We start from the raw sequence: 27127 nt of genomic DNA on the forward strand, positions 1-27127 counted from the left end.
TGTGACAGTGGGAACCTGATTGAAACTGTCCACAGGCTGTTTCTTTGCTTATTATTGGATGTATCTGTTGTGTAGTGATGGACGTCAGCTGTGTTGTGTTGTGTCTGTGTGCTCTGTGCCCCCCCCCCATGTCTATGTACTGTGTCAGCTGGCTGAACACTAATGGAATGCTGCTCCGTCCCTCCTTTGTCTTCTGCTTCGCCTTCCTCGCTTCCTCCATGTCTACGTCTCGCTCTTCTTCCTCCCTCCCCCTCTTCCTCTCTCTGTCTCTCTACCTCAGGTCTGACGCCTGCTCTGGCTTGCGCTCCTAGCAGAGAGGTGGCTGACTGTCTGGCTCTCATTCTGGCTACCATGATGCCTTTCTGCTCCCCTTGCAGCTCCGGGGCTCCCTCCCCAGGCTCCCTGCTGAGGCAGCTGCCCCACCAGGGGGGTAAAGGCCCGGGCACCGGCCCTCGGGGGCCACGCAGCCCCAGGAACCCCTCCGGACCCTCCAGCGAAGGAACCACCGAGAACGACTCGGAGGACTCGGAAACCTTCTGACCCCTCCGAACCGACTCTCTACCCTCCTACCTCCAGCTGTGCACCTGAACTTTTTACCTCCCCTCCAGGAGCGATGCAGTTTTCGGTTGGTGACATGAGGCCCGTTTCCACCGCAGGAACTTCTTCAGTGGAAACAGGCCTATGCACTCTTGAGGGAGGAGGGTGGAGATTTGGTCGTGACGTAGCTTGGATGTTTCGGCTGTATCTTGTACAGAATCGGCCTCCTGTGTGACACCAGGCTGGAGACCCCGCAGCGCTTTTTTTCTTAGTGCCCTTTTTCCAAAAAAACAATGAGCGGAGCAGCTGAACTGCCCCGGACTGACTACTGCAGCCGAGTAAGATGCTCCACGGTGACGAAGAATTTGATCCGGACCAGTTCTGGTTCGGGTCTGCATGCTTGTGTTGACTCACACCACGGTTTGTTCTTTCTACTCACGGGTGCTTAAATCCAAACCGACCTCGGTACTTCAGTCTCTGCATGGCACAGCAACTCGCCTCGGAGACTAGTTTTGTCTTAAAAAAAAAGAAGCCATTTTTAACTGTTTGTACAAAATGAAGTCGACCATGAAGACAGCTGAGTGTCCGTTTAACCTTTTTATGATTTTGGCTTGTTGTTGTACCAAATATTTGACTTCCACACGTAAATAATTAACATTTTTAACTGTTAACAACTGAAGCACAAATTTGGATTTTAGGTTTTGATGAACTGTGGCTGGAATGTCGAGGTTTAGTAGTTTAAATATTGTTCATGAAAACAAGGACACGACACACTGGGTACATCCTGGATCCCTTCTTTGGGCGAGGAGACGTCAGGGTGAATCCATGCGAGCAGTTTCTACCAGCAGCGACCAATTTTTTAATTAAAATTCTTATTTGTGTTTATTGATAATCTGTTTGTAAATTCATTTTTAAATAACTCAGATTATAATGACAGTGTCTTATAGGAATGATAAAGTAGCTTCAATGTTTTAGGTAAACTTAATATTTTGTAAATAAATTTTAAAGCAAATTCTAGTTGAGTAGCGATCAGACGAGGGACTCAGGACGTACCCACTGACTGAACACAGGGTTTGTGCAAATGTGAACTGAGACTGAGATTTATGCATTTTATCCTGCAGCCTCTGTCGGCCTCCTGCACTGTTTAGACTCCATGTTCCTTCCCACCTGTCGACCTGAGGGCTGCACTATGAAGTAAGATCAGCAGGTTAGAGAGTCTGAAGAGTCTTCCATGTTATGAAGATGGTCATGGTAACTTAATGCTGCAGACTGAAGCTGACTGGAGCCAGCTAAAAAAACCATCTTTCTCTCATTAACTCCTCTGATAATAGCATCATTCTGTAATCAATAGTCGATCTTTAAGCGATACAGATTCTTAGCTGAGGAAATGTGTAATAGATGCAAACATGTTGAGCCAAAACATTACATTAGTAATGCCTCTGAAGTTGGGCTGTAAGCTAAGTACCAACTGGTATCAAAACATCAACCCGATACCTGCATTTGATCCGTTTTGTTCTGGAGGTCTGATCCTGGACCGACCCGACTCCCAGTTGGATCAGCAGACTTTCTGTTACTGCCGTCTCTGAATGGTCAGTTCAACATCAAGCTAACACAGCAGCAGCGGCTAACATCCAAAACCAAGCTGTTACTTGGGCCTAACAACATCACACAAACATCTCTGTCATTGTGAAAGAGACGTCTGTGAAATGACTGGTGTCGCTATCAGGATTTGTTCCATTCGGTCTGGTAACATTTCTAAAGTCTGGAAGAGCCTGAAGAAGAAAGCCTTGGTTAACAGAGACCGTTGGTAACCACCCTCTTGGTACCCGTTATCTCTTTTAGGGTTTGTCGAGCCAGCTGAGGCCCAGACAGCCTGACTGTGTTGAACTTGCTTCATAGTGCAGCCCTCAGATTAGCCACTGGTGACCTGTTCCCACCTGGGCAGCTCTGATGTCTGATCACGCAGCCCAGACTCTCCTTAAAGACCAAATTCCTGAAGCTCTGTTCGGCCTCCCTCAGTTGGTTGTGGTATTTATTATCTCCTACATGATGGTACAAATACTGCCAGCACTTACAATGTAAAGTAACAGGGCCTTGACCACTCCCCTCCCCCTCCTCCCCTCTGTTGTCTACCTACCAGCTATGTGCCATTGTCTCTAATGTGTCCAGTGCCTTGATGTCTACTCATTTTTCTTTTACAACCTTTGTCCTTTGTTAGAAATATAATATTCCTGTAATTAAAGGATCAGCTCATTAAAATCACTGAACCCTGGAGGTATTGAGCTGTGCAGGTTTGTCCAGCTTTTCAGATATTTGCCTCAAATTTCTGCTACGACCAAAATAAAAAAAAAATAATTTAGCTGCTTATTTTTTGTGCATTTTTGACTCTCTGCATTTTACCAGAATTTACTGACATTATCTCCTAGATATGATGTCAAGGCTCTGGGCAACGTCTGCTTCCTGAACAAGAGCGATGAATTTGCACCTGAAACGCTGCCAGAAAGCGGCAGGAAACAAACAAAATAAGAGATGCCAAATAAACAAGGTGCTGATTCATACAGGACTGATATTATCACATGACGTCTGTGTTTGGATAAATATGGAACATAACTGACGTCAGAATTTTCACTTGACAAATAACAAACATGGCAGATTCGTATATAGTGCTCACGTGCTGAAGTGAAGTCAGGTGAAGTGCAGAAACAGTCCTCGTCGTGTTAAGTGATTTCCACCCTCGTACATACAGACAGATTAGCCTGGTTTACTCCAGGAGCCAAAAGCACGACAATAAGTTGACTTTGGAAACTTGTCATCAAGTTTCATGTTGTTGTTTTTATCAATAAATTTACTGATGGTGAAAATAATTACCAGGTGAATCAATGATGAAAGTGTTAATTAGCTGCAGCCCTGTTGTTTGTGTCTTCAGTTAGCTCTGTGGAGAATCCAGATTAATCAGGACGTTGTTTGTTTTGAGGCAGAAATCTTAAAATCTGGACAACTAAAACAAAAACTGTCTGCACGACTCGACACCGCAACGTTCCAAGTGTCTGGGTTTTTGTTGCAGTTTTTTAGTGAACTGATCCTTTAATATTTTGAGCATAATGTGGTCGGTTATGTCACATTCAATGACAGAGTTTAGAGGAGTTTGCTCTGCGTGAGTTGACCATTATGCAGATTTTTTTTTTTTTGTTGAAATAATGTCTCACTCCGATGTTTTCTCTCCTGAAGGCTGCTGATATTCTGTATTTTTATTGTCAACAAATCCCCCCGAAACAATCAATGTGTCTGTCTGTTGATACTTTCTGTGGCTCTTGATTTCCAATGAAGACACAAATGTTTGAGTCAAAAAAAACTTAGTTTGAATATATAAAAAAAATGTTTTTATCATTTCTTAAAACAGCTTTTTAGTGTAGCTTTAGCTGTGGAGGCGCATTTCCACCAGTGTGATGAAAAAAAGATCCTGTGAGTCGTAGAGAGGAAATCTTCTCAGAATAATGCGGTATTTATTTGTTTTGAAATACTAACTCAATATTTTGACAAACTAACTCATTTTAACAAACTTTATCATTTTGAAATACTTCATTTTTTGAGGTAAGTCATTATTTTAAAATTGTGTCTCAAAATAATAAGAAATTAAATCATTTATTTGAGATACTCAGACTGAAATACTAACTAAATTTTTCCAAGTTGCATCTCAAAATAATGAGACACTAACTCGATCAATAAAATAAGGAGATTCTACCTAATTATGAGAAAGTTTATTATTATTTTGAGACACTAACGTTTGTCATTGTGGTGACTCTCAGGATCTTTTTTTATTTTCCTCATCACACTGGCAGAGAGGGTCTCCATACTTAGCAAACGTTACTCTCAGGAGCAATTAAATTTATTGGGGACTATTTTCAGCGGCGGATTAATCTACATTTGGTAGTGAAGTGAGTATTTGTGGCATCAGGACAGTGTGTGGGATCAATTTTAAATAAACTACAATGCTGCCGTTAAACGTAATGAAGGAACATGTTTTTAGCTCTATGGACGCAGACATCAGACTTGTTTTGTCTTTCGTGGGATTTGTAAACGATAAGAACAAGAATATCTTCAGACTCATCCTTTAAGGTGTGTGTGTGTGTGTGTGTGTGTGTGTGTGTGAGTGTGTGAGAGAGAGAGAGAGAGAGAGAGAGAGAGAGAGAGAGTTAGCTTTAGGTACTGATATGAAATTAAACTGCTTTTGTATATAATGTTGACGTAAAGCTTTGTATGAACTCTCCATCACAGATGATTTTTAAGTGACGTCTCCATCCTGAAGGTTTTTATTTGAGCTCCAGACTAAAAGTTGTGAATATTAATGATCTTATTTTAAACCCAGAACCCTGCTAGCTGCAGTTCGAATGAAATGGAGACGACTGATAAGCACACGTTGTTAACAAGCACACTGTTGTTCTGTCCCTGAGCTGAAGGTCCGCTGAGAGACTGAATCTGTCTGCCAGTATTATTATTATTATTATTATTATTATTATTGTTATTATTGTTATTATTCCACCAGAGATGAGCTTCACCAGTCCTGACAATCGCTATCGTCATGTGTCTGATGATTTTCATACCAGTTCCTGATGCAGTACGACATGCTGAGGGCTGTTTGTCAGCTTCCCTTTGTTTTATATAAATTGTACAATTATAAAAAATCTGAAGTTACTGTTGTGCTGTTTTTATTTTCCATTTCATTCTCCACATTATAAAAGAAAAATGTTTTTGTCTTGTGCTGCTGTGAAAATGAACATTCTTGCTGCTGAAGCTGATGAGGAGGATTTTACCATTTCACTGTTCATTTGGAAATTAGATTATTATTATTAACTCTTTTAACAACCAACAGACTGAGAGAAAAAAGCCTTTTCATTAGGGGAAGGGAACTCACGCTCGGTATTATGGAAAATTAAATTGTATATGTATTTGTGGCAACATGGTGATCTCTGTAGGCGAGGACTTGCTCCCTATGTAGATATAAATGGCTCATTCTGAGGTAACGAGAACACGATTCTTATTTTCAGGTGATTATACACTCGAGAAAACTTTTGATATTACAATTCTGCCAAAATATGCTCCTAAATCCTGCACACTGGACCTTTAATCAAATTGAATTTTGTATATAAAAAGACAGAAAATAGTGAAAATGACGAGGTGATATCTTCAAATTCTTTAGTTTGTCAAACAGTCCAAAATATTTAATTTAAACTGATTATAAAAACACAAAAGCAGCAAATCTTCACATTTCTTAAGTTTAAAACAGAAAATATTTGCAGTTTTTGCTCAATAAATGACTTAATATTTAAATTGATTCTTGAAAGAGTTAATTAAATGCCACCTCTCTGGTCATATCATTAACCTATTATTTGACATGTGCTGCAGTGTCTTTATATTACATCTGATGTTTCTCACCTCTGCTTCATTAACTCCAAAAATAAACAGATAAAATCTTGAACAGATCAGAGTTAATAATCTTTTAATAGTTACATCATCTCTGTACATTTACAAACTTTAAATTACACAAATTAGTTTGTTTACCAAACTATAAACACAAGACTGAAACTTTTCAGCGGGTCCTCTTGAAACAGTTTGGACTCATGGCACCGATAAAAGAACGAAGCCTCTTTGGAAGAGGATAAATTATAAACCGATAATACTGAAAAGATAAAAACTGGTCTAATCTGTCACGTTAATGCTGCAGAGTGTCGCTGCTCCGGCGGAATGATTCTGTGCTGTGTACTCGTCTATTTACAGTCTGCACAAACATTTACAGAGTCCAGTGTGCTTGTGGTGAACTCACAGACTGAGCAGAGTGAGTACCTGTGGGTCTGTGTTTAAAATGCACTCGGACATGTCACACTGCTCAGCAGTTGATGCCCAGGCCGGTCCAGTGGTCAGGTACCATCAGGAAGTATTTGTCCATGGCCTCGCAGAACCGAGCTCTGTACAGCTCCGGAGAGACCACAGTGGGCATCTTCCCTGAAGGAGACGCAGACAACACGACGTCACAGACAGGAAACAACATTCACAAACTCAGAGTATCACAGTAGGGTCATGTGAATTCTCCATAATTATCACGTGATCGAGAGAACAAAAGTCTTTTTCTCAAAAATAAAGGTAATTTAACTCGTCAAAAGACAACGAGCTGCGTTATGCCGAGATAATAAACTTTTGATCCTGAGATAATCACTTTAAAAAAACATTGCAAGCATGGTCTTTCTCAGCTTCAGCACAGAAATCTTCTTTTGTGTGATGAAGTCACAGATGTGAAATAATCTGGGACCTCTCAGTTTATTTGTTTTCAACAGGTGCAAAATGCCTCTAGCAACACAACTCGTTACTCTGATCAACAACTAGTGCAAGACGAGGCAGTGCTTGGTCTCTTTTAAAGAAGGAACAATATGGTGTCCTGGTCACAACCAGTGCACTAAAATATATTTCTGAAAACATGTGAGGTGAGAGAATTGATCTTCGTTTCGTGAGTCCAGTGTGTTGGAGACTGGAGGCAGTTACAACCAATCAGAGTGAAATCTGTCATGTGTGATGATCCTCTGTCCCCATACTGTGATGGGCCAGACCCGGGCCAGGTTAGTTGGAAATCTGTCTTAACTGGAGGGGGACAAAACGCATCTGCCAGAATAAATGAAACATGAGCTTGCAGAATAGTCTGGCTGTTACAAACCAAGATACGTACTGACTCTGAGAAAAATGAACAAATACGTTTCACTGTTTCCACAGTAGGGTTGGGTATGGGTTAAAAAATTACAATACCAGGACCCTTCAAGTTACCTGATACCAATACAGTACTGATGAAGACTCACCTTGACCTCCCAGGATTCCAGTGGATTTGACGACCATCTCCAGTCTCTTGTCCCAGGTAAATGTCCTGATATAATCTGCAAGAAACAGCAGATGGAAAACTGTTACAGAGACGTCACCAGAAAAATGTTCAAAACCACAAATATTATCAGGTGAAACAGAGTTACTACCCTCCTCCTCCTCTCACCTATGATCCCAACCACCAGCTGATCGGTGGCGTCGTCGCGCCCCACCAGCAGCGAGTAGTCGATGATGAGGTGGCTGGATAGGAAGTAGGCGTCGCTGTGTATGGCGGCTCTCAGGATGGCCTTACAGTGCGAGCGGATGTACAGCGGGTTGTCGTGGATCAACTTCAGAAGGTTCTCGTCCAGAAGAACCACCTCACAGCTTTCCTTCCCCGAGTCCGTCTTCACGTTACGGTTCCTCAGAGAACCTTTGAGGTCAAACACCTGCAGGAGGAAGACCAAAGGTGTGTTGATGAGTTTGTGCACATGCACTGGTTATTTTATAGAAATGTGTCACTGTCTTTATTTACTAAGAACAAATTTAATATTAATATTAATCTAAAATCATCAGATATCACAGTAAAACACTGACAGTTAACATTTCATTACACTCAGAGTACTTTTACTTTTGATTCTTCACCACTGCCATGTTGTACTCTGTCGTACCTGCGCCATCTTGCGTCCGTAGAAAAGATTCTCCATCACCAGCAGGTCCAGTTTCTTCTCTGTGTTGTTCTGGGAGTTCTTGTAACCAATCCTGTAAACACCCAGGATCTTCGCCAGCGCAGTCGGCCGCTGTGGGACAGAAAGTGGTTTGTTAATTATTTAAATTTAATGAGTAAACCCCTGACAGAAACTAGTATGGTGCATACTTTCTGCTGCACAGCTCCGGTGATGTAGGTGAAATAATGAGGTGCGAAGTCGAGGAAGGACTGAACCTCCAGTCTGGGCATCTGCTTCAGGATGAACCGGTCATCTGAGACACAGGAGGAGGTTATTACCATGTTTTGGTCTTTTTATGGGATTTGTTGACAATAATAAAAATATAGATTGACATAAGCAACTTTCTTTAAACTGCAAAAACCTCCTATAACCAATAAACCTGATCTTACAGCACAAACCTAGAAAATGAGACCACAAACCAACATACTACACTCTGTACTTATCAGGTCCTACTAATCCCAAATAGCTAAGTGATGCAGACCAAACAAAAGCTAGTATGGGCTGCAGTGACAAAAGTCACATTAATCTGTAATATATTAAATATCACAACCTTCTGTTGCGTAGAACACAGCTCCAGATTTCCCTCCCCGAGCCTGCCAGTTGACACAGTGGGACAGCGAGCGCACAAAGTCCTCCTCGGTGCTCTCCATGATCTCCTCACGCATCTTGTGGAACTCCTCGGCGTAGTAGATCCGACAGTAAAACTTGGCGTTGGCGTCTGAGAATTCTGTAAATGTGACAACAGATGAAATTTAATTTTTACTCCTCCACATCTCAGAGGAAAATATCTTTATTTAACTTTTACTCTTTTAACAGAGTACTTTAACAGTGTGATACTAGTACTGTAACTTCAGTAAAGAATCTGAATACTTCTTCTGCAGGATAAATAAATGTCAGAGGAAGAAATACTCACGTAGCTCGACGTGTGGATTCAGAGTCTGTTTCTTCTGTTTATCTGTCAGGTCTGCATCCTCTGCACACAACAGTCATAGAAGTGAATTATTTCACGTGTAAATGGTTTTAAATTCTCAGTGAATGAAGTTGTCATGTGACGTGAACACTCACTGAGCGGGTCGGTCTCCAGGCTGATGCGGCTCTGCTGCAATGAGGCTGACTCACTGGGCCTGGCAGGACTGCTCTTCGCACGACTCTCCCCAGCGCTGAGGAAGAAACAAGAAAATATGTCAGCTCTTCTGTGCATTCTTAACACGTGATTATTTCTTCAGTTGAAAAGTTGAAAGTTTTTTTTATAGTGAAATTAATGAAGCTTCAACTTCTGCATGACAAAGTTTACATGGCCAAAACATTTTAATCCTTCCTGCTTTGTTGAATGTGTTTTTCCTATTTATTTACAGGCAGCTAAAAGTTAACTAAAATCTCTGCAATACATCTTGTGAATCTGTCCTGATATATTTTAATTTAATAACGCATTTGCACAACTGCTGACAGCTGTGAAAGAAGTACTTTTAGTGTCCTTTACTTAAGTTAAAGTAGCAACACTGCTCTTTAAAAATATTCGGGCAACGTAAAACTCTTGGATTTAAGATCTGACTTGTGAAGAAAGTATCAACAGCAACATGTACTTAAGTATTACAGTAAAAGTAATTATTGGGTAGTTGTATCATATTATAATGATGCTTAAACATGCAGTTGGTGAAAGTGGAGCACTTCTTTGCTACTTTAGGTACAGCTGGCGACTTTAATCTGAAGCAGAGCATCATATTTTATAAACTACTTATGTTTTATTTGTAAAATTTTAATCAGTAAAGTAACTAAAGCTGTCAGATATATGTAGCAGAGTAAAAAGTACAGTATTTCCCTCTGAGATGTAATGGAGTAGATGTATAATGTAATGTCAAATGAAGAATGCTCAAATAAAGGTGCGTAAAAAGTTCAGAACTTGAGTAAATGTATTTAGTTTCCATCATTTGTTCCTGAGAGTTTCAAACACCACCTCAAAGTTCAACATGAATCCTTCGTACCTGGAGACCTGTGGAGTTTCCTCTCCGCCTGTGTTTGACGCCTTGGACAGATCATCCAGCGCCGTTTTATACTCCTTACAGCTGGAAGGCAACATGTGACACATTTACCGTAAGACTTACTACTATCCCCAGCCTATTATTTGCTTACATCATTAAAATAACAGGCCTATATTTGGGACAGGCCTTTAATTCCTTTCACACAAAACTGTTCAAAGATCAAGAAATACCATCAAACTGTTTACGTAAACTAGTGTGAATATTACTTGTATAAAAATGACACAATAACACAAACAACACCAATAAAAGTCTTTCATGATGTGTTTATCGTGCTAGTTGACTCCGTATTAGAGACAGGATATACTGTGCAGCCTCACCTGAGAGCGAAGGCGATGATGGAGCTCGGCTCTCTCTCACACACTGCGATGGGAACTCGCTCATGTTCGTACATCAGGTAGTGTTTGTCCGGGTCGCTGTCGACACAGATCACATGACAGTCAGAGACAAACCAGTGAAGCTTGTAATAACTGTGTGTGCAGCCTCCTCCAGCGTCACTTACAAAGGGAAGGGGATGGGGTTGTAGCTGTTTCCAGGCAGGAAGTTGGCGAGGATGGCTTTCATGGTGGACTTCTCCTTCACCTGGCTGTCAGTGGAGCCCAGCAGGTGTCCGTCAAACACGTCTGATGACAGGCAAACACAGAGTTTAGACACATCACACAGATACTACAGAGGTAGGTGTGTGTGTGTGTGTGTGTGTGTGTGTGTGTGTGTGTACCTTCAGGGATGCTCAGAGAGTCCTGCTCAGTGAAGGAGGGACCAGGTGTGAACGGTTCTGTTCCTGGCTCGGCTGGTGACGGCAGCATGGAGGAGGAGGAGGCGGTGGAGGGCAGCGTGCAGAGGTGACGGTCCTCTGTCAGTGAAAACACATCAGCTCATCAACACTTGTTCTTCACTCAGTCACAATCAACCAGGAGTCAGGTCTGAGACAGGTAACTCACCTTTGTCACCGTTCTGCACCACAGGAGACGGGTTACGAGGAGACGAGTCCAGAGTGCTCTGTTACATAAATGAAAACAGGTGAGATTCATCATCCTGAATCAAAACTGAATGAGTTGAGGTCACAGCAAACCAGATGTGTTTACATCCACGTCAGTAACTTGTTCACTGCTTCATCTAATGATTAATTTAGGTATGAGTTAATCTGCTGAGTATTTTCTCAATGACCTGATAAATCGCAGTGTCCTGCAGCTGTCCTGCAGCTGTCCTGTTTTGTCTGACCATCAGCCCAAACCACCAAAATATTAAATTTACGTCACTGAGAGACCAAGAAAAGCAGCAAAGTCTCACATTTGAGAACCTGAACTGTCACATTTTTGCTTGAAAAGTGACTAAATAATCGTAAATATCGCTAAACTTGGTGACTGTCTGCACATGCAGATCAGATTTCCAGCATTCCCACAGCCTGATTTTGGAGCCATTACTTTCATTTTGTTTTTTATTTTGTGGCAGACTGTATGGATATGAACAGAGAGCAAGAGGAGAGAAAGCAGTGTGACCTGCAGCAAAGAACTCTGATCCAAATTTAGTCCGACTTGAGGTTTAATCATTTTAAATTTGAAGATGTATCGCTATGTGTAATTGTCTTCTCTTTTGTTCTGATGTTCTGCGGTCATAGTAATATTTCCTCCGTCTGTCCTGCACATCTGCACGTGTAGAAACCGACACACGGCCAAGAACTTGGCTTTCTCCAGGTGAAATTTGGCTGAGAAAAAAACACCTTCTCTAAAACCCCATTAGAAGAAACTCCTGGATTACATGCTACTGAAGAATTCAAGTGACTAGAGGAATGCTGACTCAGTGACCAAGTCACTTATTGTGATGTAAACGTGATGGATGAGGTTACCGACCTTGCTGTCGTCAGCAGCGGTCTGTCTGTGTCTGCCCGGGCTGGGAGGGACAGACAGACGCTTCCTGCCTTTCTCCTGCTGGAACAAGTCCTGCAGCCTGAGAGGGAGAGAGGCAACAGAGGGGTGACTACAGAGGAGATGAGGAGTCCAAGTGACTCTCAGATATACTACAATAAAATACAAATCAGATTTACAACGACAGCTTACATACAGCTAAGAAAAATGTATGCCGTATGTAGTAGAAGAAGAAGGAGTATGTAGTAGAAGAAGAAGGAGGAGGAGGAGGAGGAGGAGGAGGAGAAGATCTAGGTACAGTAAAGTAAAGGTAAAGTTCCACTGATTGTCACACACCTGAGTGTGTGAAATTTGTTCTCCGCATTTGACCCATCCTGAGGGAGCGGTGAGCAGCAGCGGTGCCGCGCTCGGGAATCATGTGGTGATCTAACCCCCCAGTTCCAACCCCTGAAGCTGAGTGCCAAGCAGGGAGGCAATGGGTCCCATTTTTATAGTTTTTGGTATGACCCGGCCAGGGATCGAACCCACGACCTCCCAGTCTCAGGGCGGACACTCTACTACCAGGCCACTGAGCTGGGATCTGCCCACCTCTTACCAATTATCCTAACATCAATCTCCATCATCACCTTGGAGAAGTCATGTTTGCTTTTCCACCGATTTTATTTTCTTGTTTTTCTTTATTTTGTTAAAATAAGACAGATCTTTGTGTTATTAATATTTATTGTTGTTATTATTATTTTATCATATTTATCTATCTATTTACTTTCTATTATTATTCATCCAGAGGGACACTGTTGTGCAGACGTTGAATAAAAAAGCAGGAAAGAGTGCAAATATAAATATGAAATATAAATAAGGTTCAAATCCAAAATATACACAATGTGAAAAATATATATATATAAATACTGATAAATAACATCCATTGTAAGAAGTCCTTGTTGACTCTGACCTGCTGTTCCAGGACTGTAACATCTCACACAGACTCTGTTTCTTCATCACCAACGACTCCAGAACCGCCTGAACCTGCTGAGGAGAATCCACACCGCAGGCTTGTAGTCGCACCTGAAGCTTCTCGATCCAGCTCCGCAGCTCCGCCTCCTCCATCTACACACATATACACACACATGTTGAGTTGATGCAACTACGGCTGAACCCAGAGATACTGACACACACACTAGAGGTAAAAAAAAAACAAAACAAAACACCTACGTCTTTCTGAGCGAAGAGGTCCTCCATCTTTTCCTCTCTTGTCTTACTGAAGGTGTCGGTCTTGAGGGAGGTGAGGCGGTCATCTATGGCGAGGTACACCTGACTCACTCTGAGGAGAGAGCGGAGGGAGACAGTGGACAGAGTCAGGTCAAGAAACAAAAACCACAGAATGAAAGTGAAGTAACCAGACTGTTAGTTTGGACCAGGCTCAACCTCACATGGACTGACAACAACAACAAAACTTCAGAGACCAGAAAGCATTTAAATCTCTTCCTTAGACAAAAGTCTATTAATTTATATTTTATGAACTGTAGTTCTTCCACTGCTGTTCACTGCTGTATTTACCATTTATATTTATTCTGTTCGTGAAATAACTGCTTGGCTGTCATCTCTATGCTGTGGGATTCACCTGTCTGTGTGCTCTTTCTTTGCAGGCAGGTGATTATAAGGACACCTGGAAACACCTGCTCCAGGTTACTGAGGCGTGTGTGCAGATGGTGGCCTGACTCTGTTTGACCCTGGACTTTGCTGCTGCATCTCTCTGCCCCTCTTTGGTTTGGTTATATTGCTTTAGTGCTTTGTTTTGCTTTTATGCACCTTTAAAACACCTGCACACATTTTCCACTCATGCAGCACACACACATAATAAACATTAGTTGCAGCTCTCGGACCCTCGATACGAAGACGTCAACAACTAAAGGCCAGAGTTCAATAAAATCAGCTGTGTATAATTCTGGTCTCAATAACGACCCCTGCATGAGTCTATAAATATTCCAGTTGCACACTAGTCATTTTAAAAGTTGCTGGACATATTGCCGTGAGTTTCCTGAGCAAATTTACTTTACTTTTACTTCCCCGTCTCAAAAAATAAACTTTAAACCCAAGATAATCTAATGGGCAGACGTCCATGAAATTTTCCTGAGCGCATCTACACTCCCAAAGGGATACACCATTTTGATGCATTCTTTTTAACATTATTGTTGTTTCAATGGGATCTACTGGTTTGCATAATTCTCTGGTGTCTCTCTGTGTGTTTGAGATGTATAAAATGAATGCAGACTCATGAGCTCTGTCATTTAAATGGATGGACTGCACTCGTAAAGCGCCTTTCTAGTCTTCCGACCACTCGAAATGTTTTTACACTACTGAGTTACATTCATCCATTCACACGTGCATTCACACACTGGTGGCCACCTGCTACTCAGTAACAAGTAGCCGTTGGGAGCAATTTGGGGTTCAGTATCTTGCCCAAGAATACTTCGACATACAGATTGGAAGTGCCGGGGGTCGAACTGCCGATCTTCCAAGTTGTGGATGACCTGCTCTATGTCTGAGCCACAGCTGCCCCATACTTACTTAAGAGAGAAGTCCTTCAGGTCCTGCTGCAGGTTGGTTTTAGAAGGTCCCAGGTTCCTGATGAAGATCTTAGGACGAGGAAGACAAATCTCCAACATGCGAACAGACGTGTAGCTGAGGAGGAGAGAGACGGAGGTAAATGATGAATGAATAACTAATGACACAAACCAGCATCAACAGGATCTAGAGGAAGATTTTCTCAATATAAATACTGTATAGTCATTTATTAATTTGATTCTGGGTACGTCCTTTGTCTGATCGGCAGCAGGTGAATGGAGAACAGAGTAAACGGACGCACCTGAAGGAAGCCACCATCTGGTTGTATGAGAAGTACTGGTGGTAGTCTTGGTGGATGGAGTGTCCACACGGCTCGGCATTAGCCCTCCTGGTGTACTGGTGGCCGTAGAAGCGAAGCTCCAGGTATTTGGCGAAAGACATGGACCACGAGTCGTTGGACAGGGGCACCACTGGTGTCACCTTAAGATAAAAAGAGGCAGAGACTGAGCATAACAAAGGGAAGTTTGGCCTGGTAATCAGACTCAATTAACATTTAGTTTCACTTCAGTCATTCAGACATAAGGTACGGTTTCCAGGTTGCCACTTGCAGCCATTTTGAGAAATTAGCAAGTGCCAGTTCTTTCTTTTAGTTGCCATCAGTGGCGTCCTCTTTTTATCTGTTGAGTTAGTGATATTTAAATGTTGCTGTCACAGTCAGACCCAGAAAACACTGTGGGTACGTTAATGTGTTTACTCGTGGGCCCCTCAGGCGTCTGTTTCAGAGACAATGGGAAAGCAAATGAAGTTGTTTGACTGTTGGTTGAAACATTGGGTGAACTCGTCAACAGCACTGTGTAAACTGATTCAGCTGATAAAGAACAAGAAGAACCTGACTGAGGACAAACACAAACTAAAAACATTTTGTTCAGTTACTGTAGTAAAAAACGGTTCATGTCACATTTTCGTTGTTGAGCTGACGGATCACTGCCAGGGTTCAAACACATTTTCATGGACAAGATTCCATGACTCTTTAATAAGAAAGATTTTTTTAAGGGTGTCTGAGCTCAGCCTTAGAGACAGGGTGAGGAGCTCCAACAGTGTCTCTGTGCTCCTGTGTTATTTCCAAGTATCCAATGAGATAATGTACATATATTTGGCTCCTTTCGATGCAAATGAGCTTCAGTGTCCAACAGGCAATCCACAAAAATCAGCGCTAATAGCCAGACGCAGTAAAATCATTAGCATCTTCAGAGAGTTGGACGTCACTAAAACACACTGACAGACTGGGAAATTCCAAATACGATTTCTCTCTGTCGTGTTTAAATTTCTTGCCTGACGTTTTGAGGAATGTCTCTTCACCTCGTCTGTCAAGACTCGCCATCTGAAAATATCAGTTTGCTTATTTCTCTCTCTCATTGTTGTGCATTAATGTGTTCTTGGCACAAATGCAAAATTTATATTTTACCACATGAGTAACTGCAATCAAACAAAAACAAAGGTCAATTGTACTGCAAAACTTTATGGACTTGTTTGTGCTGTACTATCGTTTTATGAATCGGATCTCGAGACAGAGCAGAGAGTGGTGCTAGCAGCGACTGTAATGCTTTCACTGAGAAATCGCCCTTTGGAGTAAACTATCACAAAACATTTAGTGATGATACTGAAGCTCTATGTTAATGTTAAACATTATGTGATGTTCTTACTGACCTGTTTGCAGATACGACACCAGGAGTAGTTGAGGATTGTGTGCTGATAACCAGGCACAGGAGAGTCCAGCTCCTTTAACACAATCTGCACGCAGCCGCTGCCGTGAACAAACCGACGGATGTGGTGCACCATGGGAGTCTCACAGAACATGCTGGGGCACTGGTAGGACGGCCTGCAGAAAACATACATATGCAAATAGAAACATTTGCAAAGCAAACTGTTGAGCTTACTTAAATATTTGCAAATTTCACTCGTGTGAAACTACATTTGACAACACATTTACGAATTTCTCCCACAAAGTTTAAATACTCAGCTTCCCACACACATTTACATTTGTTTTTTTGCTACATCTCAGCCCCATAGGCCCCGATGTTTCTCTTTGATAATGACTCTCATGAAAGCACTATAATAATATAGTTATTTTGTGTCACCTGAAACAATACCGCTCCAGGAACACGCCCAGAGAGAGGTCGTTCTTGCCGTAGAACTCCATTGTGACAATCCTGTTGACAACAAACGCAGTGACTACAAATTCATTAAAAACAAAGTGTGAGGTTCTTCATTGCTCCACTCCACATGAACGGGTTTACCATGGACTGACGCAGGGGTTTGGTGCGTTGTTGGACTGAGCTGATGAGCTGCTGAAGAGCACACACAGTCTCTGGTGGTTGGTGGGGTTCAGACAGTCCAGCTGAGGACAACAACAACAAACGGGTCAAATGTTGGATACAAATAGAGCCACAAAAACATAAACACACCTCACTCAAAGTTTCCCCTTACAAATGAATTATCAGGAACGGGAGAAGATCTAATCTGATACCAGTGCTTTTAAAAAGTGGGTGGTACACAGAGGAGATGCTTTAACGACGTGTTATTATTCAGCAGGAGGACTGAAGATGATGGAAATGGAAATGCTCTACTTATATTTTGCAAGCAGATAGTTTTGTAGGCGTTCACTGTGACATAATGTTTGGGGCAGCATTTAAACATCAGGTTTTGTTGGGAGTTTTACGTCAAGGCTAAGTTTTACCTGAGGCCATCACTCTGACAGAAACACTTAGCACTGTATGCACAGAGTCAGGAACAATCCTTGTGCAATAACCCTGTAACATTAACATCCAAAGTATCTGTACTTTAAATGTATTTATAGTTTAAATACACAGTTGTTTTAACCAGCCACAAAAACGTTGCTACGGCTGGTACTGTTTTCACCTTGTGAGTCTGTGTGTGTCATGGTAAAATGTGGTGCTGAGGACACGAATTATAAATTACGAAGTTTTGTAAACGTTTCAGGTTTATTAACTTTATATTATTTATCCCTATTTGACTTATGGTAATATTGTTTGGGCAAATACATAGCCCTCTGTTCCACTGTTCAGGAAACTGAACCGCCTTTCAGTATGTCATGTAAATATTCAGCACAGACACCGCCCTCCTCAGTCACCAATGATCTCCTCCTCTCCTCAGACTCCGGTCACCTCTCAATTCTCATCCTTCTTGACCTCACAGCAGCCTTTGACACAATCAACCACGCAATTCTCATTTCCCATCTCGAATCATCCCTCAGCCAGTACTGCAATATCAACAACTGCACTTCCTCTTTGCTCATCTGTCCCAAGGCGTCCCCCAGGGTTCGGTGCTTGGTCCCCTCCTATTCATCCTTTACATGCTCCCCCCTGGCAAAATCATTTGCAGCCATGGTTTCAACTTCCACTGCTATGCTGATGAAATCCAGCTCTACATCTCCATTACATCCATCACCACTGAAACTCAGTACACTCTGACCACCTGCCTCAACAACATTAAGTCCTGGATGCAAGCCAGCTTCCTCAAACTGAACTGTGAAAAATCAGACATGATCATCATCGGTCCCAAATCCCTCACCAAAACCTCTCACAACTTCTGCCTCACCACAACCTCAGTCTTTTTCGACAACAACCTCTCTTTTGAAAGACACGTCAGTCACATCACCAGTACTGCCTTCTTCCACCTAAAAGACATCGCTCTCCACCACTGCTGCTGAAACTCTCATCCATGCCTTCATTACATCCAGAACTGACAACTGTAACAGCATTCTTTACAAACTCCTAAATAAACTCCAGTAGATCTAGAACTCTGCTGCCCGTCTGCTCACCCATTCACATCACCCCTGTCCTTCAGAACCTCAAGTTTCAAAATGTCGTAAAAATCTTCTTTTCAGATGTTTGAGTGAGGAAATGATATTCACAATTTGTTCTGGTGATTAACAGCATGTAAGCCTTTGTTTGTTTATGAGAAGCTGTTACATCAGCACTGCTCACCTTGGGGGCCCAGCTCATGTCATTCAGTTTACTTGTCTTCTCCTCTTCGCTGTCAGCCTTCACCGGTGCCTTCACTGGTGCGTCCGCCGCCTTGCTCTGGGCTGTGACAGGAGCTGCAGCGCCGGTGCTGCTGAAGAGGTCAGTGGTAACTTCTCTCTGTCGAATACGACCTCCCTTTGCTCTGTAGTCTGCCAGCATCTTGGCCAGATCCTGGCTGCCGCTCAGCTGCTCTATGATGCGGGTGCTGGTGAGACTGTGGGAGGGCAGGACATCGATGGGCTTCGGCTGCGGGGTGCCGTTAGTCTGTCCGCTAACCAAAGAGGAGGGGGCGGAGTCTTTAAGGAGCTGCCGCTTTCTACGCCCGTCCAGTTCTTTGAAGTCCTTGTTGAGGAGAGGAGATAGGTAGACCTACAGGACAGGGAGAACACAGGTAAGCATTGTACAAATAATCACAGTGTAGAGCCGCAGCCATTCATACTGAAATACACATTTTGTTAACTGATTAATTGTTGAAGTCATTTTAAAAGCTATAAAAGCCAAAATATGCTGTTTTCATCCTCTCAAATATCAAGATTCTCTACTTATTTCTGTTTTATGTCACTGGAAATGGAATATTTCTGAGTTTTGGACCGATGGTCAGACAGAACAAGACATCTGAAGAGTTCCCTTGGACGCTGAGAAACTGGGATGAAATATTTTCTGACTAACTGAGACGATAATCAAGTACATTATCGTCGGATTATCACGGACACTTAGAACAATCTGAGCCTGTCAGTGACAAAAACAAACACTTTTAGTGGACATATATAGACTGTGTGAACATGTGGCTGCTGGCTGAAGCGCTCTCGCTCAATACTGGACCAGACTTAAAAATTGCTGTTCCCATCAGTCACTCAGACACAATAACATGAAAACAGTGTCCAGGTTGAAACAAACTGAACTCATCCTTTGAGTAAATGTAAACAGAACAGACAACATGAAGCTCAGTACCTGTTCGGGGAAGTAATCCCTGCTGGGACAGTGCATGCCAGCAGGCGTGAGAAGAAATGGTTCTCTAAATGTGATGAAGGGTGAGATGCACAGGATGATGTCCTTGAGCTCTTGCTTGAAGACAGCAGTGATGGACTTGAGACGGTCGTCAGATGAAGCCACCTGTTCGGCCACAAACATCCCCGTGTCATCCTGCAGAGGGTCTCGGAACAGCCTGGGAGTCGTTGTCGTCTCTGAACCGTCCCCTTCATCTTCCTCCTTCACCAGGCTGACCTCTTCCCCCGTCTCCCCCTCAGATGCTCCGACGAGAGTGTCCAAGCTCATCTCCTGGTCGTCCTCCATGAGGAATGGAGGAGAGACAGACAGAGGTGGTGCGAGGGTACTAGAAAATGGCGAGGAGGTCATTGTCTCTCTGTTAACAGCCTCCTCCTCTTGGACAGCGGAGGGTGTGTTGGGGTTCTGCTTTTCTTGGAGAGTGTCTGTTTCTCCGTTTTTGGACTCCTCCTCCTTTCTCCTTTCTTCCTCAGGTTGTCCTCCCTGTGCAGAGTCTTCACTCCCTGCAGTCTTCTCCTCTCTGTCTCCATTTGTCTCTTTCCCTCTCATCTCTCCATCCTCCTCCTCTGTGGAGGCGCCCTCCAGCAGGCAGGGGAACGAGGTGCTCTGGGCCAAGCTGGGCGGCATGGCAAACTCATCCATGAGGAAAGAGATCTCCAGCTGGGAGTGGTAGGCCACACACACCATAAGCATGATGATCTCCTTCACCCGGGCCAGCTCGTACTCTGAAGCTCCACGCAGCTTGATGGAGCATCCGAGATGAGGAGGACAGCCCTCGAAGAACATCAGGGTCTTCACTTCGTCTGGAAAGACAGGTGAAAACACATCAGGATTTATTCTACAGAGTTTTCTCACACTGAGAGTGGAGGTGTGTTTCTTACTGTTGGCCAGGGTGAAGGGCTGCATGTAGAACTTGTGGCAGGTTCCCAGACGAGGTTTGGTGAGGAGCTGGTCCATGGACATGACCAGGTCTCCCTGGGTCATACGACTCACCCGGTCCAAGACTTGCTGCATTTCCAAAAAAAGAAAGAGTAAAAGCTTTTAACACTGACAACATATTAAGTTATTTGAACTCTTAGTGTTTTTAAAACTTGTTTACTATGCTGTTTAATATGCTCAAAGAGACACAGAGCTGCTCCTCTGTTTAATGTGTCTGTTCATTAGTCTACAGTGAGACATTGGTCTGTGAGCTGAATGAAATGGCCGCAGCACATGTGCAGTACAGCGCTGCCCTGCATGTGTGGGAGACAGAGCTGCTTTATCTTGTCAGGTGAGTGTTCGTTTGCTAGTCTGTGTGTGAGGTGGATCATCACCATTCTTCTTGGCAGTTGTAGTCTAATGTGAGACACTGAGACAGCGCCTGGATGCAGGCGACAGATGGGTTCACAAAATGCAGCGACAACACAGACGTTTTACAAACAAGATGTATATAACGAGGACAAAGTGTCTCTGTCTCCATGCCTCCCTCGGCCTCTCTGTTGATGCTCTGTGCAGAAATAAGATTTAGATATCTAAATCATTTTCCAGCTCTAGTTTCATTTGAAAGACCAACAGATTGAAAACTCCTTTAAACTCCGTCTGTAGAAAACGTTATTCAAAGATCTCTAAATGTTAACAAAAATTCAAAACTGTTATGCTTTATGCAAAAACTGACAAACTAATACTATACTGACCGGTTTGACGTTGATGACCAGCGTGATGCCGTGCTCCAGCAGCATGTCCTGAGCGATACGAGACACAGTCTTCTCCACCAGCACCAGGGTTGGACGCACGTCTACGATGCGCTGCACATAGTTCTTCAAAAACTCTCGCTCCTGAGGGACATTAACAAAAATTCTTAGATTCAGATAACTGAAGCAAATGCAGCTGCCATCAGGTAAAAATGATTAAATTTAAAGAGAGTGATGCTCTAACCTGCAGCACGATGGGGTCGATGCAGGAGAACTTGGTCTCCTCTCTGTACAGATACTCTATGGAGCACTTCAGCAGCAGGATTTTGGGGTTCTTGATGTAGGGGTTCATCTGTAACATCAGGTTTCCAGTTAGTATCAACACCTCCAACACAATATACTGATCGTTTTAACTACAAATATACTCAGTACTTTTGCTAATTTCAAAAAGGGAAACTAATGTGAAAGGGAAGAACTTGACCTGACCTTCTTGTGGGCGATGTTCTTAGTGCATACGAAGCCGTTCACCACCGTCGAGTCAAACTTTCTGCCTCCAGAAATCTGAAGCACAAATGAGATTCAGTTATATTTCTGAAACCACCTGAAGAACAAAGTGTAATCAGCTCATATTAGTTTCCTGTGCACAGTTAAATGAATGTGTATAATCTCGAGAGAGTGACACATAGCCACGGTTTGACTGATGTGATGATCCTGTGTCTGACCTTCTTGATGTGGACCAGCTGGCGGATGTCCATGTCGTCATCGCAGTTGCGAACATCAGGCCGCACCGTCTGGACGACCTGTCGAACCACGGGGACGATGATGTCCCTCCAGGACAGAGACAGAGACTCGCTGTAGAGCAGCTGCTGCAGCAGCGCCATCATGTGGCTGTGGTTGGCAGAGCTGCAGAGAGGTGGATGGTTAGAGGCCTGGTAAGACCATCCTGACGACGTGAGCTTAACATTCGACCACTAAATTCTAATCAGTTCATTGCTAAGTCCACGTGGAGCATTGTGCCAAATTGGAAAAAAATCCCTTAAGGCAGTGTTGAGATATCATGTTCAAAGGCAGTGCTCGTCTACTGCAGAGCTGTTTACATGATCTGGGCTACGAGTGTTTGGAAAGGAGTGTATCACTGTATTTAACAGCTTTTCTCGCTTTTAAAAAACCTGCATATGTGCGGCAAATTTGCTGGAGAAAGGATCAGTTTCAGGTAATTCAAAACTAATAAACATAGTTATAAATCTTATGTTATATATATATATATATATATATATATATATTCTATGTATTAGATGCTCCTAAATCCAAACAATGATCCTTGAGCATGTCCAGAATAAACTTGGACACTGGAGATTTTTCACATTTTGCTTCATCTAGTCTCCACAAACATCAGTGAGTACGTTCCTCTAAATGAAAGTACTGAAACGATTGGTCGACTTATTAGTCTGACACTTTCAATCATTTATTAAGCAAAGGTAAGAGAAGACAAAGGTTATTTATTCTACAGAGGGAAAATTCACCTGTTTGTAGCAAATGTTTGATGGTTCGATCGCTTTTTTTTTTTATGTTCTGACACTTTAAATTGAATTACCTTTGGGTTATGGACTTATCATCAGATAAAACAATGAATTTGGAGAAATCATCTTGTGCAGTGTATAAACTATGTGGGAAATGATTATTATAAATAATTTATTGAAGCTTTTAAATCTATCTTATCGAGTTCTTTAAACATTTTTTTTTTTACTATAATTACTGTTATTAAAGCTTTTTCAATCTGTTTTATCGGGGCACCTAGTAGCTCAGTGGGAAGAGCAGGTGCCCCATGTACAAAGGCCCCGTTCTGCTGCAGTGGCTGCAGGTTTGATTCCAGCTCGGGCCCTTTGCTGCATGTCGTCCCTTCTCTCTCCCCTCTTCCCACTTCCAACTGTTGTGTCATTTAAGGCAAAAAGCCCCAAAATAATCTTTAAAAAATATATATGTATCTTATTACATTTTTCTAGGGGTCTACACTTGTGTTATTATCGGCTTGTCAGTCATCTTTGAAGCACTTCGAACTGCACTGACCTGTGTGTAAGGTGCTGTACAAATAAAGTTTGATTGATTGAATCAATAGATGAAAGTGAACATGATAAGTTCTCACAGCCCACACGGACCGCTAACATGATGTATAATGACACTGGAGACAAACAGAGGTATAACTGTCTCCACTCACAGCAGCCTCTCCATGGCCTTCTTCTCTCCGTTCTCCTCTCGCAGCTGATCTAAAGAGCTGTGGTGCCAACCCAGCGGAGTGAACAGCATCTCTTTGGCCTTCTCCTCCACACGCCGGTTGAACAGAGACTCTGCAGGAAGTCAGGAAAAGGAAGCAGGTTTGCTTAATGAGGGAAGTTCAGCATGTTGTCTAATGAAATCGATAAGGAAGTGCAGAGCTCTTACCTTTGATGAAGGCATCACTGATGACAATGTTCTGACCTCCATCCTCAGACAAAAGAAACTCAGCTGAGAGACAACAGAGAGCTCGTCAGATACACGACAAGTGTTGTACCTTTAAGTGTTGAGTTGGTTTGTAATGTTGAAGATCAGATCATGTGATTCTTTTAAAAGATATGATATGTTTGTTTGTGTAATTATATTCTGTGTGTGTTAATGTTTACCTTTCTGCTCAGCGCCAGTGGGCACGTGCGGATACTTGGACTGTTTCTTGATGTGGTAGTTGACGTTGTTTTGCTCCATGTTGAGGTTAATGGAAGCAGCAGAGTCACTGTCAACCACCGACTGGAAGCTGCTGACAGATGTTCTCTTGCTGGGGCTGGCAGAGTCTGGACAGAGAGACACATAAGTCGGCTGCAGCCGGGATTTTAATTCACAGAAACCGACAGAGGCTGACAAAGTATTCAGATGCTTTACTAAAGTAAAAGTACTCATACCGGACATTCTTTGGTGTGTGACACTTAAATAAAAGATCTGAATCTCTACGTTTAAAAATAATCTGATCTCAGAACAAATTTCACAGGTCCATTAGGGTTCAAGTCCATCATTTGGGACCTGTGAAGAGTTCTACTTTGTACGCTTACTGTGTAAAAACCTCACTCTGTAAAGGAACTAAAGCTGTCAGATAAATGTAGTGGAGTAAAAATACAGTATTTCCCTCTGAAATGTGGTGGAGAAGAGGGAAACTGTGGCCTGAAAAAAAGAAAAGAGACTCAAGTATAAAGTAAAAGTACATCACATTTGTACTTGAGTAAAAGTACTTAGTTACATTCCACCACTGGAAACCAAACACAGCTGAACTGAAGGCAGCCTGTGCAAAGAGCACTGATCCAAGCCAAAGAGGCTGCAGGTGTGAAACAAAATGTTTTATTAATAACATGTGTGACACATACTGGGCATGTTGTACTCCGTCTCATCTGCGAGCTGCTCGGTGTCGCTGTCATCAAACTTGATGTCCTTGAACCAGGATGGCTCTGAATGTCCCTCCACAGAGTTCACGCTGTCGCTGTCTGGAGACGGTGTTTCTGAGAACTCTGTACTCTGGAGATCAGACAGAGAGATGTCATTACAAGCGACAAGTGATATGTCCTCAGGTGTCATCAGAGGACGCCGCTGAATCAATCAATGTCAACACATGATCTGTTCGAGTATGCTGTGGAGATGTGGGTTGCATTAACTGGTGAAATAAGCGGTTACCTGGAGGGGGCGGTAGAGAGCATACTCATCCCGAAACAGCTGGTCATGGTGTGTGACACAGTCCAGCCAGCGACCGTCCACTAACGCCTGGCCTATGGCGATAGCCTGGGCCCTGCAGCACAGAAGCATCAGGATGGGAAGGAGGGTGTAACAGGAAGAGACTAGGTTAAGAGCAGCTTCAGACTCTGACATGGAGTCACCGTGGCAGCAGGAAGGAATGAGACAGAGAAAACAGTAGCTATCTCCACACAGATTCACTTTCAGCTGCAGTTTGATTTGCATGTTTGCACAATGTTCCTGTGCTTAGATCAAGTTCATTTGTTAAACCAGCATCAGAGAAAATATATTTACATCTAACTCAGCAACAACAAAAAGAAAGATCCTCAACCAGTCGGACGAAGCTATAAAATGTTTATTTACTTTTTAGAACTATCATTTTATTGTTGTTTAAGTTTTAACATAAAGACTAAAATTAGTGTCTCTAACCCTCTTCGTAACTCTAAGGCTTATTAGATTGAAGACATTTTACAAAATCAGAAAACTGTGTCACTGTGTGATAGAAAGGATGAGCCCATATCTGAATCAACTCTCTGCACAGGGAAGTGCTCTGACTCACAGGATGTACTGCTTTCACACCAAATCAGGAGGTGAGGCCATTAGTGGCAGGGTTATGTGGCGGTGTCCACCGTTTGTGGAGGAGTGAAGGGTGGAGAGAAATGTCCTCATCACAGCAACTGAGTATTTGTCTTCATTCAGTTTATGTTGGCTCCTGTTGATTGTCATTAACTAACCAAAAAAAAATATCACACGTTCGAGACAAACAAACCGAGCGCTCTCCTTTGTAGGATAACACACACACATACACACAAGCTGTTAATACACACTTCATTCCTTTTATTCACTCACATCACTATGACTTGTTCCTGTGGGGTGTCTTCCAGTCTACTTTCTGGTTACGTGATTAGCACATGAAACGTGACGTCAGACTGCATTACACTACAACTTCTCGCAGCAGCACTGCCTTTAAAAACAAATTTCTTTGGCCATCATCTGAGGCTTCACCACCGCAGCTAAGATGCACTTCCCATATTCAAATGACCATTTTCAGTGCCTGCTTTGGTGTTAAAGCAGCCTAAACCTGCCATTTGCTGCCTATTTCTGAAGGATCTTCTCACCTCCTGCTGTCTTCCAACATTATTTTGTGAGGCCACCATCGCTGCATCCTGAGCTTAGAGCTGTCCATGTCATGTGTGACTGATTTAAAGCAAAGACTGTGAAATAAAGATGGATGACATGACAGCTCTCCAAAAGTGAAGCCAAAACATCTTGATCGCTCCCTGGTGGCTGGCTGCAGTACAGGTCATAAAGCCCTCCCCCTCCATGTTAGCGGATGAGCATGGGTCAAACTACAAACTCCAAGTACACATCAAATTTTTCCCAAAGATTGTTTCTGTCATTTTAGGTAGTTCTTATGCCGCTGATGTTTGTTCAAGTGTTCGATTTTCTTTTAAGTTTTGTTTTAATTAACTGTTTGATGCTATAAAAAAGGGTTTGGCATCATGATTAACAGCTATGTGCGGCAATTGGTGTGCTCGCCATTAGGTGGGACTGGTATTTGGGCAGTAATTCAACACAGCAGAGATCGCTACTGCGCCGACTCTGGCCTCCAAATAATAGCACGAGCACAAGATGGCAGCAGCCTACCTGTATTCTGGCTTCAGCTCTGTACAGTGATGGTAAGTAAAGACCCGTCGTCCATCTTTATAAACAGTTTATGGTTTAAAGAAGAATTATGATGTTTTCAGTCAGACCTTTCTCCAGCTCTGGCACAGTGCTCAAACAAAGTGTGGAGATACTGTAGGTGTGGACGTACAGGAAAGCAACTCTCTGCACAGAAAAGAACAGCCCAGTAAGATGTTACCTGGTGGAGATGGTGCCATTCCTCAGCAGCCAGTTGACAAGCTCTTTTCCCACAATGCAGTTGGGGTAGGTCCTCAGCCAGTATCTGTGGTCCTGGAACTCCATCCCTGTGTTGTTGTGGCAGATTTTCTTCCACAGGTCCTTCAGCTGCGACGAGTCCTGCAGGGTGTCAGGAATGTTTAATAATGGGAACGATTAGGGTTGTTCCTCTTTTCAGACTGGATGAAC

General features: G+C 42.8%; 2 protein-coding genes across 6 annotated transcripts in view; one reads left to right on the forward strand and one right to left on the reverse strand.

Moving 5' to 3' along the window:
* The window catches only part of ankrd44 (ankyrin repeat domain 44), a 46246-nt gene extending 41016 nt beyond the window's left edge, over positions 1-5230 (forward strand). For 2 of the 3 annotated variants that reach the window (XM_049594042.1, XM_049594043.1), the window contains exon 28: positions 378-5230. In XM_049594042.1, the coding sequence (XP_049449999.1) occupies positions 378-409 (32 nt within the window). In that variant the 3' untranslated portion in view covers positions 410-5230. Of the gene's footprint in view, positions 1-280 lie in introns of all 3 variants that reach the window. The other variant, XM_049594044.1, reaches the window with a different exon arrangement.
* Positions 5231-6017: 787 nt separating this feature from the next.
* The window catches only part of pikfyve (phosphoinositide kinase, FYVE finger containing), a 34948-nt gene continuing 13838 nt past the window's right edge, over positions 6018-27127 (reverse strand). For all 3 annotated transcript variants that reach the window (XM_049594154.1, XM_049594153.1, XM_049594152.1), the window contains 34 exons: positions 26901-27058; positions 24980-25091; positions 24676-24823; positions 23947-24111; positions 23729-23791; positions 23505-23634; positions 22012-22192; positions 21776-21850; positions 21534-21641; positions 21293-21433; positions 20501-20627; positions 19566-20422; positions 18576-18983; positions 16866-16966; positions 16707-16778; positions 16276-16447; positions 14870-15048; positions 14572-14685; positions 13216-13324; positions 12956-13110; positions 11992-12088; positions 11083-11140; positions 10860-10994; positions 10644-10764; positions 10462-10557; positions 10088-10168; positions 9171-9265; positions 9019-9078; positions 8656-8832; positions 8255-8358; positions 8049-8177; positions 7565-7826; positions 7380-7454; positions 6018-6537 (listed from right to left, as the gene is read on the reverse strand). In XM_049594154.1, the coding sequence (XP_049450111.1) occupies positions 6422-6537; positions 7380-7454; positions 7565-7826; positions 8049-8177; positions 8255-8358; positions 8656-8832; positions 9019-9078; positions 9171-9265; positions 10088-10168; positions 10462-10557; positions 10644-10764; positions 10860-10994; positions 11083-11140; positions 11992-12088; positions 12956-13110; positions 13216-13324; positions 14572-14685; positions 14870-15048; positions 16276-16447; positions 16707-16778; positions 16866-16966; positions 18576-18983; positions 19566-20422; positions 20501-20627; positions 21293-21433; positions 21534-21641; positions 21776-21850; positions 22012-22192; positions 23505-23634; positions 23729-23791; positions 23947-24111; positions 24676-24823; positions 24980-25091; positions 26901-27058 (5181 nt within the window). In that variant the 3' untranslated portion in view covers positions 6018-6421. The remainder of the gene's footprint in view (positions 6538-7379; positions 7455-7564; positions 7827-8048; positions 8178-8254; positions 8359-8655; positions 8833-9018; positions 9079-9170; positions 9266-10087; positions 10169-10461; positions 10558-10643; positions 10765-10859; positions 10995-11082; positions 11141-11991; positions 12089-12955; positions 13111-13215; positions 13325-14571; positions 14686-14869; positions 15049-16275; positions 16448-16706; positions 16779-16865; positions 16967-18575; positions 18984-19565; positions 20423-20500; positions 20628-21292; positions 21434-21533; positions 21642-21775; positions 21851-22011; positions 22193-23504; positions 23635-23728; positions 23792-23946; positions 24112-24675; positions 24824-24979; positions 25092-26900; positions 27059-27127) is intronic.

Source organism: Epinephelus fuscoguttatus, linkage group LG13 (genome assembly GCF_011397635.1).
Source record: "Epinephelus fuscoguttatus linkage group LG13, E.fuscoguttatus.final_Chr_v1".
NCBI lineage: Eukaryota > Metazoa > Chordata > Actinopteri > Perciformes > Serranidae > Epinephelus > Epinephelus fuscoguttatus.